General features: G+C 39.6%; 1 protein-coding gene across 1 annotated transcript in view; it reads right to left on the bottom strand.

Moving 5' to 3' along the window:
- The window catches only part of KANSL1L (KAT8 regulatory NSL complex subunit 1 like), a 157,646-nt gene that overhangs the window by 121,490 nt on the left and 14,136 nt on the right, over nucleotides 1-22,020 (bottom strand). Inside the window, 1 exon segment of the mRNA XM_055290472.2 lies at nucleotides 18,078-19,194. Coding sequence (XP_055146447.1) covers nucleotides 18,078-19,165 — 1,088 coding nt within the window. The 5' untranslated portion in view covers nucleotides 19,166-19,194.

The following is a 22,020-nucleotide window of genomic DNA, read 5'->3' on the forward strand; positions in this document are numbered from 1 at the left end:
GACGCTCCTCACTTCTTCCCAGACGATAGGTGGCCGGGCAGAGGCGCTCCTCACTTCCCAGACGATGGGTGGCCGAGCAGAGGCGCTCCTCACTTCTTCCCGGACGGGGCGGCCGGGCAGAGGTGCTCCTCACTTCTTCCCGGACGGGGCGCCCGGGCAGAGGCGCTCCTCATTTCTTCCCGGACTGGGCGGCCGGGCAGAGGCGCTCCTCACTTCCCAGACGGTGCGGCCGGGCAGAGGCGCTCACTTCCCAGGCGGTGGGTGGCCGGGCAGAGGCGCTCCTCACTTCCCAGACGATGGGTGGCCGGGCAGAGGCGCTCCTCACTTCCCAGACGATGGGTGGCCGGGCAGAGGCGCTCCTCACTTCTTCCCGGATGGGGCGCCCAGGCAGAGGCGCTCCTCATTTCTTCCCGGACGGGGCGGCCGGGCAGAGGCGCGCGGCCGGGCAGAGGCGCTCCTCACTTCTTCCCGGATGGGGCGCCCAGGCAGAGGCGCTCCTCATTTCTTCCCGGACGGGGCGGCCGGGCAGAGGCGCTCCTCACTTCCCAGACGGGGCGGCCGGGCAGAGGCGCTCCTCACTTCTTCCCAGACGGGGCGGCCGGGCAGAGGCGCTCCTCACTTCTTCCCGGGCGGGGCGGCCGGGCAGAGGCGCTCCTCACTTCTTCCCGGACGGGGCGGCCAGGCAGAGGCGCTGCTCACTTCCCGGACGGGGCAGCCGGGCAGAGGCACTCCTCACTTCCCGGACGGGGCGGCCGGGCAGAGGCGCTCCTCACTTCCCGGACGGGGCGGCCGGGCAGAGGTGCTCCTCACTTCCCAGACGGTGGGTGGCCGGGCAGAGGCGCTCCTCACTTCCCAGACGATGGGTGGCCGGGCAGAGGCGCTCCTCACTTCTTCCCGGATGGGGCGGCCGGGTAGAGGCGCTCCTCACTTCTTCCCGGATGAGGCGCCCGGGCAGAGGCGCTCCTCATTTCTTCCCGGACGGGGCGGCCGGGCAGAGGCGCTCCTCACTTCCCAGACGGGGCGGCCGGGCAGAGGCGCTACTCACTTCTTCCCGGACGGGGCGGCCGGGCAGAGGCGCTCCTCACTTCTTCCCGGACGGGGCGGCCGGGCAGAGGCGCTCCTCACTTCTTCCCGGACGGGGCGGCCGGGCAGAGGCGCTCCTCACTTCTTCCCGGACGGGGCGGCCGGGCAGAGGCGCTCCTCACTTCTTCCCGGACGGGGCGGCCGGGCAGAGGCGCTCCTCACTTTCTCCCGGACGGGGCGGCCGGGCAGAGGCGCTCCTCACCTCCCAGACGATGGGAGGCCGGGCAGAGGCGCTCCTCACTTCCCAGACGATGGGTGGCCAGGCAGAGGCGCTCCTCACTTCCCAGACGGGGCGGCCGGGCGGAGGCGCTCCTCACTTCCCAGACGGTGGGTGGCCAGGCAGAGGCGCTCCTCACTTCCCAGACGGTGGGTGGCCGGGCAGAGGCGCTCCTCACTTCCCAGACGGTGGGTGGCCGGGCAGAGGCGCTCCTCACTTCCCAGACGATGGGTGGCCGGGCAGAGGTGCTCCTCACTTCCCAGACGGGGCAGCTGGGCAGAGGCGCTCCTCACTTCCCAGACGGTGTGTGGTCGGGCAGAGGCGCTCCTCACTTCCCAGACGGTGGGTGGCCGGGCAGAGGCGCTCCTCACTTCCCAGACGGTGGGTGGCCGGGCAGAGGCGCTCCTCACTTCCCAGACGGGGCGGCCGGGCAGAGGCGCTCCTCACTTCCCAGACGGGGCGGCCGGGCAGAGGCGCTCCCCACCTCCCAGATGGGGCGGCGGCCGGGCAGGGGCTGCAATCCCAGCACCCTGGTAGGCCAAGGCAGGCGGCTGGGGGGGCAGAGGCTGCCGCGAGGCCAGACCACGCCACCGCACTCCAGCCCAGGCAACACCGAGCACTGGGTGAGCGAGACTCCGTCTGTAGTCCCAGTACCTCGGGAGGCTGAGGCGGGCAGAGCACTCGGCGTCAGGAGCTGGCGACCAGCGTGGCCAAGATGGCGAACGCGTGCGTGCAGCGAAAGGAGAAAAGGCAGGGAGTGGTCGCGCGCGCCGGCAGTCCCAGGCAGTCCGCGGAGCGGGCAGCAGCAAGCGGAGTAGATTGTAGCCTGGGCCAGAGAGGGAAAGAGAAGAAAGGCGGGCGGGCGGGAGGGAAAGAGAAGAAAGGCGGGCGGGCGGGTAGGCGGGCAGGCAGGCAGGCAGGCAGGCAGGCAGGCGGGCGATGGTAGCTTCTTTTGCTGTGCAGAAGCTCTTTAGTTTAATTAGATCCCACTTGTCAATTTTGGCTTTTGTTGCCATTGCTTTTGGTGTTTTAGACATGAACTCCTTGCCCACACCTATGTCCTGAATGGTATTGCCTAGGTTTTCTTGTAGGATTTTAATGGTTTTAGGTCTAACATGTAAGTCTTTAATCCATCTTGAATTAATTTTTGTATAAGGTGTAAGGAAGGGATCCAGTTTCAGCTTTCTACATATGGCTAGCCAGTTTTCCCAGCACCATTTATTAAATAGGGAATTGTTTCCCCATTTCTTGTTTTTGTCAGGTTTGAGGTTTGTCAAAGATCAGATAGTTGTAGATATGCGGCATCATTTCTGAGGGCTCTGTTCTGTTCCATTGATCTATGTCTCTGTTGTGGTACCAGTACCATGCTGTTTGGTTGCAAAAATCCTCAATAAAATACTGGCAAACCGAATCCAGCAGCACATCAAAAAGCTTATACACCATGATCAAGTGGGCTTCATACCTGGGATGCAAGGCTGGTTCAACATATGCAAATCAATAAATGTAATCCAGCATATAAACAGAACCAAAGACAAAAACCACATGATTATCTCAATAGATGCACAAAAGGCCTTTGACAAAATTCAACAACCTTCATGCTAAAAACTCTCAATAAATTAGGTATTGATGGGACGTATCTCAAAATAATAACAGCTATCTATGACAAACCCACAGCCAATATCATACTGAATGGGCAAAAACTAGAAGCATTCCCTTTGAAAACCGGCACAAGACAGGGATGCCCTCTCTCACCACTCCTATTCAACATAGTGCTGCAAGTTCTGGCCAGAGCAATCAGGCAGGAGAAGGAAATAAAGGGTATTCAATTAGGAAAAGAGGAAGTCAAATTGTCCCTGTTTGCAGATGACATGATTGTATATCTAGAAAACCCCATTGTCTCAGCCCAAAATCTCCTTAAGCTGATTAGCAACTTCTGCAAAGTCTCAGGATACAAAATCAATGTACAAAAATCACAAGCATTCTTGTACACCAATCACAGACAGAGAGCCAAATCATGAGTGAACTCCCATTCACAATTGCTTCAAAGAGAATAAAATACCTAGGAATCCAACTTACAAGGGATGTGAAAGACCTCTTCAAGGAGAACTACAAACCACTGCTCAATGAAACAAAAGAGGATACAAACAAATGGAAGAACATTCCATGCTCATGGGTTGGAAGAATCAATATCATGAAAATGGCCATACTGCCCAAGGTAATTTATAGATTGAATGCCATCCCCATCAAGCTACCAATGACTTTCTTCACAGAACTGGAAAAAACTACTTTAAAGTTCATATGGAACCAAAAAAGAGCCCGCGTCGCCAAGTCAATCCTAAGCCAAAAGAACAAAGCTGGGGGCATCACACTACCTGACTTCAAACTTTACTACAAGGCTACAGTAACCAAAACAGCATGGTACTGGTACCTTTCTTTTTTTTTTTTTTTTTTTTTTTGAGACAGGGTCTCACTCTGTCACCCAGGATGGAGTGCAGAGGCACAATCTTGGCTCACTGCAACCTCAACCTCCCGGGGGCAACTGATCTTCCCATCTCAGTCTCCTGAGTAGCTGGAACTGCAGGTGCACACCACCATGCCTGACCAACTTTCGTATTTTTTTGTAAAGGCAGCGTTTTGACATGTTACCCAAGCTGGTCTCAAATTCCTGAGCTCAAGCGATCCACCGGGCTACGCCTCCTTGGCCACTTTGCCCATTTTTTAATCAGGTTATTTGTTTTCTTACTATTGAGTTATTTAACTTCCATATGTACTTTGGAAATCCTCCCTTTTCAGATATATAGTTTGCAAATATTTTCTCCCACTTCATAGGTTGTCTCTTTACTCTGCTGTTTCTTTTGCTGTGTCAAACCTTTTTAGTTTGATGCAATTTCATTTGTCTATTTTTGCTTTTGTTACCTGTGCTTTGGAGTGCATATCCAAAAAATATTTGCCAACATCAATGTCGAGAAGCTTTTTCTGTTTTATTCAGGTCTTATGTTGAAGTCTTTAATCACCTCAAGTTGATGTGGGAATACGGAGTAAGATAAGGGTCCAATTTCATCCTTTGATATGTAGACAACCAATTTTCCCAACACTGTTGAGAAGACTATCCCTTCCTCATTGTGTGCTCGTGGCATCTTTGCTAAAGAATAATTAGCCGGCCAGGCGCGGTGGCTCACGCTTGTAATCCCAGCACTTTGGGAGGCCCAGGCGGGCAGATCACGAGGTCAGGAGATCGAGACCACGGTGAAACCCCATCTCTACTAAAAATACAAAAAAATTAGCCAGGCATGGTGGCAGGCGCCTGTAGTCCCAGCTACTCAGAGAGGCTGAGGCAGGAGAATGGCGTGAACCCAGGAGGCGGAGCTTGCAGTGAGCCGAGATTGCGCCACTGCACTCCAGCCTGGGTGACAGAGCAAGACTCCGTCTCAAAAATAATAATAATAATAATAATAATTGGCCATAAATGCATGGATTTATTTCTAGGCTCTCTATTCTGTTTCATAGGCATATGTGTGTTTTTAATTCCAGTGGCATGCTGTTTTGATTATTATAGTTTTCTTAATGTATTTTGAAGTCAGGTAATGTAATGCCTCCAGCTTTGTTCTTTTTGCTCAAGATTGCTTTGGCTCATGTGGTATTGTTTGGTTTAACATAAATTTTAGAATATTTTTCCCATTTCTATGGAAAATGCCAGTGGAATTTTGATAATAATTATATGGAATTTGTAGATTGCTTTGGGTTGTATGGACATTTTAACAATTCTTCCAATCCATGAACACAGGATGTTTTTCCATTTATTTCTTTTTCCATTTTTTCATTAATGTTTACTTGTTGGCGTACATATCTTTCACCACCATGGTTAAATTTATTCCTAAGTATGTTACCATTTTAAGTAGGATGGTTTTCTTTTGGACAGCTTAATATTAGTGTATAGAAATAATACAGATCTTTGTAGATTGATTTTATATCCTGAAACTCTAATTAATTTATTTCTAACATTGTTTTGATGGGGTCTTTAGTTTTCTTATCTCTAAGATGTCATCAGCAAAGAAAATTTAACTTCTTCCTTTCCCTGATTTGAATACATTTATTTCTTTTCTTTCCTCTCTCTTCCCCTCCCTCTTTCCTTCCTCCCTTCTCTTTCTCTCTATCCTTCTTTCTTTTCTTTCTCTCCCTTTCTCTTTTTCTTTTTTCTTTCTTTTCTTTCCTTTTTCTCTTATATTTATTTTTATGCCTAATGAACCTGGCTAGCAATTCCAGTATATGTTGAATAGATTGGTCAGAGTAGGTGGTATTATCTGAACACTATGTTCTCAAAATTTGTATGTTAAAACCTAATTCCCAATGTGGTAGCCTTAAGAGGGTGAGCCTTTGGAGAGGATTAGGTGATTAGGCTCCACCTTTATCATGAGATTAATACTCATAAAAGAGGCCTGAGGAAGCTTGTTCTCCCTATCCACCATGTGAGAACAGAAGTAGAAGATGCCAACATGAAGGAAAGAACAAGCCCTCACCTGACACTGAATCCAATGACAACTTGGCCTTGGACTTTCCAGCCTCCAGACTGTAAAATAATTTCAGTTGTTAATAAGTTACTGAGTCTAAGGTATTTTCTTACAATAGCCCAAGCAGACTGAAATGGTCGAGGAAAAGGTATCAAGTTTTTGCCACTAAATTGGATGTTAACTGTGAGCTTATCATATATGGCCTTTATTGGTAGAGGTACATTCCTTCGATACCTAATCTGTTGAGAGTTTGAATTCTGTCAAATGCTTTTTCTGCAAATGTATTAAGAATGTTTTTTGTCCTTCATTCTGTTAATGTGGTGTATCCTACTTATTGATTTGTATATGTGGGACCATCCTTGCATCCCAGGGATAAACTCCACTTGACTGTGGTGAATGATCCTTTTAATGTGTAGTTAAATTCAGTTTGTTAGTATTTTGGCAAGGATAGTGACAAAGGACATTGGCCTATAATCTTTTTTTTTTTTTTTCTTATAGCGTCCTTTTCTGGCTTTGGTATCAGAGTAATGCTGTTCTCATAAAATGAGTTTGAAAGTATTCCTTACTCCTCTTCAATTTTTTTTTTAAGAGTTTGAGCACAGTGAAGTCATCGGGTGCTGGGCTTTCCTTTGATGGGGGACTTTATTACTGTTTTAATCTCTTTACTTGCTATTGGTTAGTTCCAATTTTCTATTTCTTCATGATTCATGTTAGATTCTATGTGTTTAGGAATTTATGCATTTATAGGTTATCCAATTTGTTGGCATAGAGATGTTGCATAAGTCTCTTATGATTCATTATATTTCTGTGGTATCAGCATAATGTCTCCTTTTTCATTTCTGATGTTATATATTTGGGTCTTTTTTCATTTCTTACTCTAGCTAAGGTTTGTCAATTCTGCTTATCTTTTCAAAAAAACCAACTCTTGGTTTCATCGATCTTTTCTATTGTTTTTCTAATATCTTCTGCTTTGATCTTCATTATTCCTTCCTTGTACTAATTTTGGGATTAGTTTGTTCTTTTTCTGCTTCCTTGAAGTATAATGTTGCTTGAGATGACTTTTTTAATGTAGGTGTTTATTGTTACAAAATTTCCTTATTCGAACTCCTTTTGCTGCATCCCATAGTTTTGTATACTGTGTTTCCATTTTCATTTCTCTCAAGATACTTTAAATTTACTCATTAATCCATTGGCTTTTCTTAATTTCCACATATTTGTGAATTTTCCAAAATTCCTCCTGTTACTGATTTCTAATTTCATATGATTTTGGTTAGAAAAAATACTTGATATGATTTCAATCACGTTGGTTAAGATTTGTCATGTGGCCTAACATACGATCAATTCTGAAGAATGTTCCTTTACACTTGAAAACAATGTGTATTACGATGTTGGATGGAATGTTCTATATATCTCTGTTAGGTCCATTTGGCCTAAACTATAGTTGCAGCCCAATGCTTCCTTTTGATTTTCTGTCTGGATGATTTATCCATTATTGAAAGTGGGGTATTAAAGTCCCCTACTATTATTGTATTGCAGTCTGTTTTTTCCTTCACATCTATTAATATTTGCTTTATATATTTAGATTCTCCGATATTGGTTACATAAGTTTATAATGTTGTATCCTCTTAACAAACTGGCCTCTTTATCAATTATATACTCACCTTTTTGTCTCTTTTTACATGTTTTGGCCTAAAGTGCATTTTTTTCCTGATATACATGTAGCTACCCCTGTTCTCTTTTGGTTTCCATTTGCATGGAATACCATATTTTATTCCTTCACTTTTAGTCTATGTGTGTCCTTATACTTGAAGTGAGTCTCTCACAGGGCACATACAGCTACCTGGGTCTTAGAAAAAAAATCCATTCAGGCTGGGCATGGTGGCTCAAGCCTGTAATCCCAGCACTTTGGGAGGCCAAGGCGGGTGGATCACGAGGTCAGGAGATCGAGACCATCCTGGCTAACACGGTGAAACCCCGTCTCTACTAAACATACAAAAAATTAGCTGGGCGTAGTCGCGGGCACCTGTATGCCCAGCTACTCAGGAGGCTGAGGCAGGAGAATGGCGTGAACCCAGGGGGCGGAACTTGCATTGAGAGGAGATCGCGCCATTGCACTCCAGCCTGGGTGACAGAGCAAGACTACGTCTCAAAAAAAAAAACCAAAAATCCATTCACTGACTATATATGTTTTTAAATTGGATAATTTAATCCATTTATATCCAAGGCAATTGTTGATAGGTAAAGGTTTATTATTGCCTTTGTGTTCACTGTTTTCTGTTTTTGTTTGTTTTTAATGCAGATTCTTTGTTCCTTTCTTCCTCTCTTGCTGTCTTCCTTTGTGATTTGGTGATTTTCTGTAATTATATGCCTGGATTCCTTTCTTTTCATCTTTTGTATGTCTACTATAGGTTTTTGCTTTGTGGTTACAATGAGGCTTAAGAAAGAACAATTCATAGTTATTAGGAGTCTATTTCAAGCTGATAATAACTTCAATCTCATATACGAAATTTCTATACTTTTATTCCTCCTATTCTATGCTTTTGATATCACAATTTACATCTTTTCATATTGTACATCCTATGACAAATTATTGTAGCTATTATTTTAATAACTTTGTCTTTTAATTATAATAAAAACAAGTGATTTATACACCACCATTACATTATTAGAGTATTCTGAATTGAGTATTTCCTTACTATTACCAGTGAGTTTTACACTTTCATATGTTTTCATGTTCCTAATTAGCATTCTTTTTCTTTTCAGCCTGAAGAATTCCCTTTACCATTTCTTGTAAGGCAGATCTAGTGATGATGAACTTTCTCAGATTTTGTTTGTCTGGGAAAGTCTTCTCTCTCCCTTTCTGAAGGACAGTTTTGCTGGGTAAGGTATTCTTTGGTTGGCAGGTTTCTTTTTTATTTTCAGCACTTTGAATATATCATCCCACACTTTCCTGGCCTACAAAGTTTCTGCTTAGAAATGTGCAGATAACTTCCTGAGGGTTCCCTTGTATGTGAAGATTTTCTCTTGCTGTTTTCAATAGTCTCTCTCTGATTTTTGACAGTTTGACTATAATATGTTGTAGTGTGGTCTTTGGTTTGAAAATGACTGGAGAACTTTGACTCTCCTTTACCTCGATGTGACTATCTCTCCCCAGATTTGTGACGTTTTCAATCATTATTTCTTTAAAAATACTTTCTACCCCTTCTCTCTTCTCCTTCCTTAATTGCTATAATGTGAACATTAGCTCTCTTGAGGATATCCCATAAATCACACAGGCTTTCTTCACTTCTTTTCATTATTTTTCCTTCTCTGACTGGATATTTTCCAATAACCTGTATTTGAGTTCATGATTCTTTCTTCTGCTTGATCAATTCTGCTCTGATGCTCTTGATTGCCATTTTTCACTTTGTTCAGTTTATATTCAGCTCCAGAATTTCTGCCTAGTTACCTTTTTTAAATAGTTTCAATCATTCTGTTAAACTTCTCATTTTATTTGTGTATTGTTTTCCTGATTTTGTTGAATTATCCCTCTGTGTTCTCTGGTAGTTTACTGAGCCACCTCAAAAGAATCATTTTGAATTTTCTGCCAAGATATTCATAGATCTTCTATTTCTTTAGGATTACTTCCTGGAAAATTATCATGTTCTTTCGTGGTGTTATGCTTCTTTGGCTTTTCATGTTGCTTGTTACTTTGCAGTAATGTCTGCATAGTTGATGAAGCAGTCACCTCCTTCTGACTTCATATACTGGTTTCAGTGGAGAAAAAACCTTCTTCTTCAGGTGGGTGTGAGGACACCAGCTGGGTGCAGTGTGACAGTTCTGACAGTAAGGGCACAGCTGCATAATCTCTGTACAGCTCTATCAATTGATGTTAGCACTGTCAAAGATTACAAGGTTCCTCAGCAGCGACTGTCCACAACAGCAGCAAGGGTTATTGGGTGCTCCAGTCATGAAGACTGGTGGGGTCGGTCCTCCTCATCTCTTTTTCTCCTACCAGGAAAGTTGCGGCCAATGGAATCCCTCTTGGCACTGGGTCTGACTTGCAGATGCATTTGCAGTGGTGGCAGCAATGGTATCTCATATGAGGCATCCATGAAATAGCCAACAATTTGGGTTCTGGAGCCTGGGCATGTGTAGGAACCATGGCTCCAGGGTCTAGGGCTGAGGTGGCACCCATATCCAGAGTGCAGGTTCCGCCATTCCCATGTTAGTAACAATGTGCAAGATTTGACTGCTTTTGGAGCCGCTAGGGGGCTGAGATCCAAAGCAGCAGCAAACACAGAGCTACAGTGTTTCTGGGGTCTGAGGCATGGACTCACTAACTGTGGTAGAAATAGTTTCATAAACAAAGAAACCACAGCTCCAGGGCTCAGGATACAGATTATTCCATAAAGTCAGTGGTTCTTGTTTCTGAGGCATGGGCACACAGGGAATTACAAAGGTTCTGGGGTCCAAGGAGTGGTCTAGTACATTGTGAAGATGTCAGATGTCAGAGGCACAGATGTTGAAAGAGTGGCAATGGAGCCAATGTTCATAGCAAAGCAACCTGGGCTCCAAGGCTTGGGTTGAGGCTAGTCCACAGCCATGATGGTTCTTGTGTTTGAGTTGAGAGTGTGCATAACGGGACAGAGTCTGCAATGTGGATATGTGGCCATGGAGCCAAGACCTGGTGTGTGGACATGTATGGGGCAGAAGCTCTGGAGTCTGGGGCTCATGTCAGGATTGGAAGGGTGGTGGTCCCAATCCCCGAAGGCAGCTCCTTCTTGGTGGTGGTGGTGGGGGTAGAAGGTGCAACCATAACCTCCTCTTTGGGGATCCACAGTGGTGATGGCTGTTGATCACCTCAATGGCAAAAGATACTGATGTTGTGGTCAGTGGTGACTATGGTAGCACCCACCATGTGCCTGATACTGATAGCCCCCACCCTTCTTTGTTTCTAGCCATCTCCAGATGTCTCAGGTATGCCAGTCTCCCCAGCTATCCTTTCTGTGCATTTATCCTCTGGATTTTTGTTTGTTCACTCCACTATGTTGCTGGAGATTCGTACTTAAACATTTGAGCCCTCTCAAGGCTACTTTCGTTCACGGAAAGATATCTAGTTCTTGTTTTTTGTTCGGGAGTGAAGACTGGTATCTCCTACTCAACTATCTGGCTTATATCACTCAGCTGAGCTGTGCTTTCTTGTCAAAATTAGGAAAACAAAGGTGATCATTTCCAATGATAAATACAATCAACACTTGCATAACTTCTGCAAAGGGGCTTTACTATTCTGGTTTCTCCATATAGGACATAAATGCCATTTTGTTTCATCTATGAAGTTATTTTTAAATAAAGGTATATAGAACTTTTAAGTGACACATATTATACAGAAGTCTCAAAGAAAATTATGTTATGATCACCTGTAGACTTTTCTAAGCAATATGGTCCAAGAGGCTGAGTTTCTCCACCTCTCCTGATCCTGTGAGAATCAAGGCAATCAAAACAGTTATTTACTTGATCATCCTCAGATGTGTTGGGGTGAAGAAGAGAGGATTGTGATTCACTGATTTATAGCAAGATTTAAAGAAACTCATACATATACAAGCAATCTGATGCTTTTTTCATTAAAAACTTCAACTTTATAATAATATCTTAATTTTTCCTTTGAAAACAAAACAGCTTTTTTTTCTTTTCGTTACGTGGATGTTGAAAATGACTCAGTCAATTTAACTTTGGCCTAAGCCAGCTAAAGTCTGTAGATACAGAAGTACAGCTTAAATGGGAGTTAAAGGATCTGGGCTAAAATCCCAGCTTTGCCATTAACTAACAACACTGAGAGAAAATCTAGTAAATACATAGTCTTTTAAACATCACATTGCTCGAAAAAAAAAAAAAAGCCTTTTTAAAAACAAATGAGCTTATTTTAATTGAAGTACTACTTCCCTCAAAGACGTCCACATGCCACAGTAGACAATATTTCTTGCTTGGGCATGATAGCTCATGCTGTGATACCAGCAATTTGGGAGGCCAAGACAGGAAGATAGCTTAAGGCCAGGAATTCAAGACCATCCTGGGCAACATAGCTAAACCTTGTCTCTACAAAAAAATTTTAATATTTAGCCAGACATGATGGCACATATCTGTAGTCTTAGCTACTCAGGCAGGAAGGATCCCTTGAACTAAAGAGTTCAGACTGCAGTGAGCTATGACTATGCCACTGTACTCCAGCCTGGGCAACGGAGTGAGACATTTTCCCTAAAAATACAAATTAAAATAAATAAAATATTTCTTTACCATTTTTAGCTACTAGTACATTCACAATTATACTTTTGAATTTCTGCCCTTTACTTCCCTTCCACTTCTCCTACAGAAAGGAAAAGGTTCTTCATTTAAGTATAATTTCCAAATTCCCTAGAATTCACTCAACTTTTTGTTTTCCTTACAAACAAAATAAAACAAAATTCAACTTCTCCCATCTATGTCAGACATGCAAGGAACAAAAAAAGATAATAAATACAAAAACAACCTGCAAACTCCACATTATACAAATATTAAGTTATTCTTGTTTGCAATTAATAATGAAATGTTATCAGTCTCTTTGCCCTTTGAATCTTGGCACTGAGTTTCTACTCCTATTTATCCAATTCCTCAAAGGGAAATACTGGATCACCTTGCTTTTCAGGTCTTCCCCTTTCCACTGGCAAAGCAGGAAAGCAAGAACAAAATCATGAGTATTCATTTCTATGGGTCTGCAAAAAATTAATTATTTTCTATTTTTTAATCTGGAAAGAGTTACCCAACAGCCCTTACTAAACATCAACAATTCCCCTTTCTTCTTTGGTGAATGCCTAAATCTGTTGAAAATAATTCCCTTAATCAAGTCTGCTTATTTACATATCTAAGTAAAAACTTAAAGAAAATTTGAATATATGGTGACCAATTTAGGGAAATAGTGGGATTTTTTTTTCCCCAGCATTTGAAACAATTGTGTGATCTGGAAGATATTGGTAGGTTTCCTGGAATAAGACAAGCAGCATTATTTTTTCCTTTTCCACAAACCTTGGAGAATTAAAACATGCCTGTGTCAAAATCTGTGTTTCCCCAAAATGCAGCCTGGAAAAACGTAACTGACCATCATTCCCCAAGAAAAGAAGAAAAGAAATGCTAGAATTCTATGGCTCTACCACCAGATGAGAAATAATGTAATTGTAGCCAACTTTTGTCAGTGACTCACCCACATCCCCTCACATTTAACCAGTTCAGTGCTCATGGACCTGACTGGGCTCCTTCACCAAATAAAAAGAACACTGGAGGCAAAAATCCATTCATCTTACAGTGGAAGGACTATATCTTAAATCAACAAAAAACATAAAGTCCCCCTATTATGCTTTCCAAAGGAAAAGTGACTTTCTTTTACTTCAAATGCATACTAGCCTCTCAACCAAAAGTTATTATTAAAGTCAATTAGTAATATCATTATGAATTAAAGTCAATTAGTAATATCATTATGGACTAATTTATTGCCTACTACATTTTTGGAGGAAAAGTAACAAAGTCAAGTGAAATATATATTTAAAACAAGAATGGTAATTGTAATGACTAATGTGAATACTTTCCAATTTTCTAAAACAATTATATTCCTTCACAGCTAACTTCCTGATCAATTTTTCCTATCAGGGCTACTAACTCAAAGAAAAATAGAAGGCATATAATATTAATATAATCTAAAATTTTAAGGTAAATATAATGCATTTTACTTATCAACTTGAAGAATTACAAACATTGAATATTATAATAAAATCATTACTTTTAAATGTCCATATTTTGGTATATTTCATTTATTCAGTCATTGAACATTCATGGGGGGGGTCTACGATGTACAAGATACATCTTGTGGCCAGTTTAATAGTAGAAACAAAGGAAAGAATGGAAAAAACATCAAGTAAACACAATGCAACTCCACAATGAAATTTTAAAAAACCATATATAGAAGAGAGAAAATTCAGATTGCCAGCCTCAATGTTTATGTCTTTACAACTACATATACAAATACAGAAATAGTCATTCATTCACTCAACAAATACCAAGCAATCATTAAACAGAAGACAATACTAGCCTATACGATAAAAGAGTAGTACTAACACTCACATTGCTTAAAATTAAGTTGAAGTCAACTTTAGTATTTACCAATCTGGGCTTATAATTTAAGGTAAGAAATCAACATATTCAATGAAGACAATGAAAATTTGTGTTAGCACTTATTTAAAAATTTAGAACCACAAAATGCATCTGTTTATTTGGTATTTTATGTTTAAAGTTTCACTCTGAACTTTATACATTAAAAATACTCATCTAGATTTGAAAAATCTTTTCACAAACATAGAGAAGAAAATAACAAAATAAACTTATAAGGATATTTTAAAAAAGGATATTTTAAATTTAAAAATGTATTTAATGACCTAAGATAGAACTGATTAATTCCAATTTTAAAAAACAGAAACTGTTTTTATATTCACACCAAGAGATACAAAGTTATGTCATTTGGTCTCAATATTTAGTCAACTTCAAAATTAATATAATGTTGAGTACAGTCTTTCCCACAAGAAATCTATTAGTGTTAGCAAAAATATTCAAAACAACATTTTGTATTTAATGTATGGGAAGATATATGATATCAAGAAATGTTGAATAGATTTCAAGTATTAAAGAAAACCCAAAAAACAAAAACAATTATCAAATAATTCAGTGAAATAAAAAATATAAAGAGCTGTTACATAAATTTAGTATTATTGATTTGTATAGATCAGATGAGTTCAACCTTAAAACAAAGTTTATGTGAAAATTCAGGTGGGGCTTTAATAACCAAGGCATTATCATAATATTAAGAGGCCAATAATGCAAGAGGCCAGAAGCCTACCTTACTGAACTGATATTAAATTTCTTAGATTCATTACTTTCTTAAAATTTATGTCTAGAGTCTCTGAATCCCCTCTAGCTAATTATGGGAAAAAGAAAGAGTAGGAGAAATAAACTTTTCAAACCAGAACCCAATTTTTTCCAGGTTACTTTCCTTCAGTTTACCTCAATAAACTGGCAGAGTTGGTGAAAAATAGGAGGTACGTTATTTTGTAAAAAAAAATTTTTTTTCTATCATTTGAATTTCACCATTTCTGTATATGTTTTACACAAATGTCTAAACTTAGTGTTTCCTCACTAAATTCAGGAAATAAATGTAAATCTTAAAATGTTTTGCAAAATCAAAATTTACATGCCTTTGATAAGAAATTATCAGAAAGTTGGCTGGGTGCAGTGGCTCATGCCTGTAATCCCAGCACTTTGGGAGGCCAAGGTCAGCAGATTACCTGAGGTCAGGAGCTTGAGACCAGACTGACCAACATGGAGAAACCCTATCTCTACTAAAAATACAAAATTAGCTGGGCATGGTGGTGTACGCCTGTAATCCCAGCTACTTGGGAGGCTGAAGCAGGAGAATTGCTTGAACCCAGGAGGTGGAGGCTGCAGTGAGCCGAGATCATGCCATTGCACTCCGGCGTGGGCAACAACAGCAAAATTCCATCTCAAAAAAAAAAAAAAAACAAAAAGAAAAAGAAAAAAGAAACTATCAGAAAGTACAAAGTGTGGTATCTACCCTTAATAGGGGTTGGTTGGTTAAGACTAACAGATATATTAGCAAACTGTATAGGACAAAACACAATTTAATGACAAACTGTATGGCAGACTAAGCACTATAGGAAATCAATGAAGAGACTACTAATGAAAATAACATAGTTCAAAACAGTCTGAAAAGACAAAATTTTCTTTTTTTGATATGAGTTTTACTCCCGTTACACAGACTGGAGTGCAAGGGGGTGATATGGACTCACTGCAACCTCCACCTCCTGCGTTCAAGCAATTCTCCTGCCTTAGCCTCCCAGGTAGCCGGGACTACAGGTGCACACCACCATGCCGGGCTAATTTTTGTATTATATTTTTTGTATAGATGAGGTTTTGCCATGTTGCCCAGGCTGGTCACGAACTTCTGGGCTCAAGCAATCTGGCCACCTGGGCCTCCCAAAGTGCTGGGATTACAGGCGTGAGCCACCACGCCCTGCCCAAAAGTTTCTTATTCTTGTTTCTAGCTTAAAAAAGACAAATCTTTCCATTAGCTCTTCTCAACAACAAAAAACTTAATTTACTGAATGTGCCCACTAAATTTTATTTAAATACTTCACAAGTATTGTATATACAAAAATTGGTAAATTTTCAGACTTCTTTCAGAAGACATGTACCTAATAATTCTTGTAGCTCTAAGTATCAATGATGCAGTGTTGAGAAAACAGCATATTACAAGAGGATAAGTATGTGTTTAGAGTCATATATATGAGCAAAATCCTGTTTCTGCCCCTTACTTGGCTTTTTAACCATGGGTAAGTTACTTAATCCATGCTGAGTCTGTTTCTTCTTAAGTGAAATAAGGATAACAACTACCTGCTAGGGTTGTTGAAATAATTAAATGAGATATATGTTAACTAACTAGCACAATGCCAGCCAGAAAAATAATCTGCGCTTATTAACTACTATAAATTCCACATGCAAACAAATTTCAATTACAGTGATATCAGAACACTAGAAGACCAGAATGCTCACTTTGCTTTATATTTTATTTCTCACTATAAAAACTAATATACTGATCTTCTATTTCATAGTAAACGTCAATGTGTTTGGCTTCTAATTCTGTAATTTTCATTTATTTTTTGAGAATTTGAAAAAGTTTATTTTTAACTTTTAAGTTCAGGGGTACAAGTGCAGGTTTGCTACATAGATAAATCTGTCATGCAGGTTTGTTATACAGATTATTTCATCACCCAGGTTTTAAGCCTAGTGCCCATTAGTTATTTTTCCTGATCCTCTCCCTCCTCCCACCCTGCACCCTTTAAAAAGCCCCAGTGAGTGTTGTGCTCCTGTATGTATCCATGTGTGATAGACTTCTTTCCCCCAAAATGCTATATATACGAAAAATAATTCACATCAATTTGGGGACAGTAATAGATTCCCTGAAAACTAAATTAAAAATTATGCTTTATCTGACCATTTCAACTAAAATTTAGTCAATTAAATAAAATTAAAAACTCATTTCCTTAGTATCACTGGCCAAATCTTAAGTGTTTAATATCCACATAAGTCTAGTGCCTATTGGATAGCATAGACATAAAAGATTTCCAACATCTCAGAAGTTTCTATTGGACAGAGTTGGTCTGTAGTGTTATCACGGTGTGATAACTGAAACTATTTTTCTCTGCTTTTTATTATTTAATATCGAGATACCTCTCTCTCAAGTACATGCCCGAAAAGGCAGAGGCTGTGAATATGTTGCTCACAACTGAATCTTAGTGTCTAGCACATAATAAGCATTCAATAGATATCTTACAGCTGACATTATAGTTTTGTTTTAGTTATACTAAGCTAGCAAAAACTAAGTGAGTTGTTAAAGGCCAGTTCTAAAAGCTATGAGTACAACGAGTAGAGAGTTAAGGAAAAAAAGTAGTAAGTCAACTTACATGTACTCTCAGCTGACACACTCCCAAAGACAATGAGGGCTCCCTATGTGCAGACTAAAGTTTTTTAGTTAGATACATATATTGACTAGATCACTTAAACAAAGATTAGACTTTGTCCACAGCCTATTCAAGAATAGAAAAAATGCTTATTTATAGCTCAATAATTTCATTATTCCTGTATGGGTTTTTCCTAGATAGAAAAGTTAAGTAAATTTATTTTTAAATAGTATGTATATACTCACACACAATAATTTAACAAACAAAACATTTTAAAAATTCACCAAAAGTTTTATAACATAAAAGATTACGGTGGCTGGGTGTGGTGGCTCACGCCTGTAATCCCAGCACTTTGGGAGGCCAAGGCGGGTGGATCACAAGGTCAGGAGTTCGAGACCAGCCTGACCAACATGGTGAAACCCTGCCTCTACTAAAAGTACAAAAATTAGCTGGGTGTGGTGGCACACACCTGTAATCCCAGCTACTCAGGAAGCTAAAGCAGGAGAATTGTTTGAACCCAGGAGGCCGAGGATGCAGTGAGCCAGGATTGCACCACTACACTCCAGCCTGGGCAACAGAGCGAGACTCCGTCTCAAAAATAAAAATTAAAAAAAAAAAAAAAGATTATAGCATTAAGATTTTAGAAAATCTGTTTCTTGTCAACATACCTGGAAACTAAGATAATTGCTGCTATATATGGAACAGAAAATAGTCTAATAATAATTTTGCACTTACACTGCCACATTTTTTCTAAGGGTATATTCATCCAAATCGTCATCAGAGCTGCTATCAGTTGCATCGGAATCCAAACCCTCTTCAACATGAGACAACAGCCCTGTAGCAGAAAATGCAAATCTTTGGATTTCCGCAGCTGTACACCGTGCAAAGCCATTTTTTGCATCATCCCACAATTTATTCTCTGCAGTCAATGTGTTAACTTCTGGCTTAATTTCAGTGCATTTAGGTAAACTGTTACCCAAAATTGTGGTAGGTTCATGAAATGTCTTCATTTTGGGGAGCTGATGTTTCATAGACAATTTCATCTGCTGACCATAGTGCTTAACAACATGCTTTGCCAGGAGCATCTGCAAATGTTTCTGAGTTCTTCTAGCCTGGCTAAGTAAAATTTTCTGTTTGCTTACACAATGAAGTAAACGAGCATTTACTTCCTCCTCTTTTTCAGCAGGTGAAGAACTAACAGGCACATTTGAGTGGCCAGGTACAATTTTCTTTTGAGTACAGCGCAATAAACCCTTTTTAATCTCAGCATCAGTAACTTTATCCAAAAGTGCATTCTCTTGATACCATTTACAGTTTTGTAGTTGTACTTTATCTACATTAGTGTCTTTGGTTATATTTGAATCCAAAATAATTTGTACATCTTTCATGCACTGGCTCGTGGTATCTGATAGAGGTTCCTTTTTGATGAACTCTTCAGAATGAGAAAGACAGATTTTACTGAGCTGAATGTTGCTGCCATTATACAGTATGTTTTTCAGCTTATTGCAACCGGGCTCCCCTAATTTCTTTTGTTTATAATTCTCATTGTGTTTATTTAATGTAGAATTAGATCTCATTAAAAAAACAGTCTGGTAATGTTTTGAAGACTGAGGGGAGCCAAAATGTTTTAAATTCACAAAATTAGTATTAAGAGTAGGTTCGGGAGCTGGAAATCCAAGCATCTGAGAAAAGGTGTCTCCCTTTAGCTTTTCATCTACAGTTCTTGGACTTTCCATGTAGAGCATCTTGTCAGACTCCATGGTACTTGGCAAAGATGAAAAGCTGATACCCTTTGCTGTTGCCTCCCTCAGAGCTGGGGTCATGGCGATTCCTGTAGATAAGTACTGGAAACCTAAAATAATGTAAAAATAAATGGTCAAATATCTAGAAAAAAATTTTATGCTTATACTTTTTTCTAAGCGCAACATGTTCGATGTTTCTGATTAAAACATGAAGGAACAAAACTCCTCCTTCATCTCCCAATTCCCAACATTATTTCAACAAAGATTAAGCTATTCTTCCCTCTGACTGGGGGCCTAATAGCTAAAACCCCAATTAAAGCTACACATTGCTAGCACACAATAGGTGTTCAACAAATATTTGTGGATGTAATTACATCTCAGAATTCCATTTTTTGACAACATTTAATTACAGTCAAAAAAAAAAATCCAGCCTAGAATCTGGTAATAACAATAGAAAATGTGACTCAATTGTGTACTTTCAGCCAAAAATAAGACTTATCTTTATAAAATAAATTGATCTAAACTTCTATTCCTGAAATTAATCATCACAGCCTGAACGGTATTAATAACAAGAACTAAAATATAATAAATAATGTGTAAGAAGACCTAAGTGAGGCCGGACGTGGTGGCTCACACCTGTAATCCCAGTGCTTTGGGGTGCCGAGGTAGGCGGATCACCTGAGATCAGGAGTTTGAGATCAGCATGGCCAACATGGTGAAACTCTGTCTCTACTAAAAATATAAAAATTAGCTGGCCATGGTGGTGGGCAACTGTAATCCCAGCTACTTAGGAGGCTGAGGCAGGAGAATCACTTCAACCCAGGAAGCAGAGGTTGCAGTGAGCAGAGATCATGCCAATGCACTCCAGCCTGTGTGACAGAGTGAGACTCCATCTCAAAAAAAAAAGAAAAAAGATGACCTAAGTGAACAGAACTAAAAACATATAACTTCACAGCTGTTAAAAATATGTGATAGTAAAAACTTGCCTAATGCAATGTCTCCTCTAAACATATCTGCAATTTTACCCTTTTCACAAATGAATATGCATCAGAAGGCATTACTCCTGCCTAGAAAATAGTGGAGACAGTGTCAGATAACCGCTAAAGATTTATCCCATAATTAAACAAATTTCATTGCATATTATCAAAAGTATAAATTCATATATTGATTCACAGAAAAAGGCAACCCAGTTCCATTAAACATTATGAAGCCTGAATAGTTAGTAAAATAATTTTACGTCATTAACAATTATAACCTTTTAAAGATACCTACTAGTATTTTGTAACCTGATATGCCAAAATTTTTGTTTCAACACATAATAGTTGACAGTCATTTAAATGGACACACTTTCATAGTGTATGTCCCCAGGTGCTAGTTATAACTCTACTTCCTTTATTCCTACTTAAAAATACAAAACCAAAAGCTGATTCTTTACAAAGTCCAACAAAAATGATCAAGAAGAAAATAAAAGCACAATAATTTCTATGTAATTTAAAAAAGGGTTACTAGCAAAATGACAGACTAGGAGAAAATATTTGCAACATATATATCAGACAAATATTAGTTATCTAGACTATAGGAGGAATTCCTACAAATGAGCAAAAGATAGAAAATATTTGCAACATATATATCAGACAAATATTAGTTATCTAGACTATAGGAGGAATTCCTACAAATGAGCAAAAGTCAGGCACTTCACAGATGACATCCAAATGGTCATTAAACACAGACTTAATGATACTAGTAATGAGGGGAATATAGATTAACAAAACAAGAGCCCAGTTTTCCAATCACCAAACTGATAAAAATGTTTTTGTTTTTGTTTTTGTTTTTTCTGAAAACATCACATACATATCATGAGATGTAAGACTTCTCATATCTATTGGGATCATAAATTGGTTCAGTAATTTGACCAAAATGTAGAAAATGTGTTTGTCAAACACATTTTTACCAAAGACTAATATTCATAATGGCAAAACATCCTTTCGAAACAATCTAGATGTCTAACAATAACAAAACAGATAATAAAATGTGATGGAATACTATATTGCCATTAGAAAGGAATGACTTACAGTATCAATACAGAAAGATCTTAAAAACAGTATCAAGTTAAAAATAAAAAAGAACACTGTAAAATATATATAGTATAGTACCATATAACACAAACACAAAACCATACCATATATACGTATACATTTGTGTCTGTTTGCAAGAATAAAAAGTGAACCAGAAAAATACCTACCAAACTTGTACCAGTAGTTGCATCAAGTTAAGTTCCATGAAACAGAACTAAAAGTGATAGTTTAAGGGGATTTGCATTTTAACTATAAAATCTTATTACTTGAGGGGAAAAGACTAAATGCAAAATGAATAAATGTTAATGGTTGTTAATACTGAGTGAAAAAATTATAGATGTTTGCCTTTTTATGTATACACTTTATAATGTCTCAAAATCTAATTTCTATATGAGTTTCTGTATGTCTCAAAATTTATACACTTTTGTGTAATGCCTCAAAAATAAGCAAATATATTCCCATTTATCCTAAATGCAAAAAAAAAAGAAAAAAAAGATGGTTTTTTTCAGTTTATACTCTTCTTTTATGGAAACAGAAAAACAATTCTAAAACAAGCTAGTATTAGGAAATTTCTTCCAAGATTCAAGTTGTTACTTGACCAACTCAAAGACCTATATCTTCTAATCAATAAACACCCACAATAGTATTTAGTGTCTATATTGTTCTCTGAGGGAAACTGCTTTAATCACAGTTCTTGTTGATGTTACAGCAATATTCAAAAGATACTAAACTTTATCTCCCACACCACACACCTGTCCCTCTCAAAAATCTGAACAGCGTACTATGAATATAACCAAACTAGCGAGCAGCAGAGACAGAAAGTGAAATATCACAAGGCAGGAAAATTCATCTTAGTCCCTG

This window comes from Symphalangus syndactylus, chromosome 8, assembly GCF_028878055.3.
Source record: "Symphalangus syndactylus isolate Jambi chromosome 8, NHGRI_mSymSyn1-v2.1_pri, whole genome shotgun sequence".
Classification (NCBI taxonomy): domain Eukaryota; kingdom Metazoa; phylum Chordata; class Mammalia; order Primates; family Hylobatidae; genus Symphalangus; species Symphalangus syndactylus.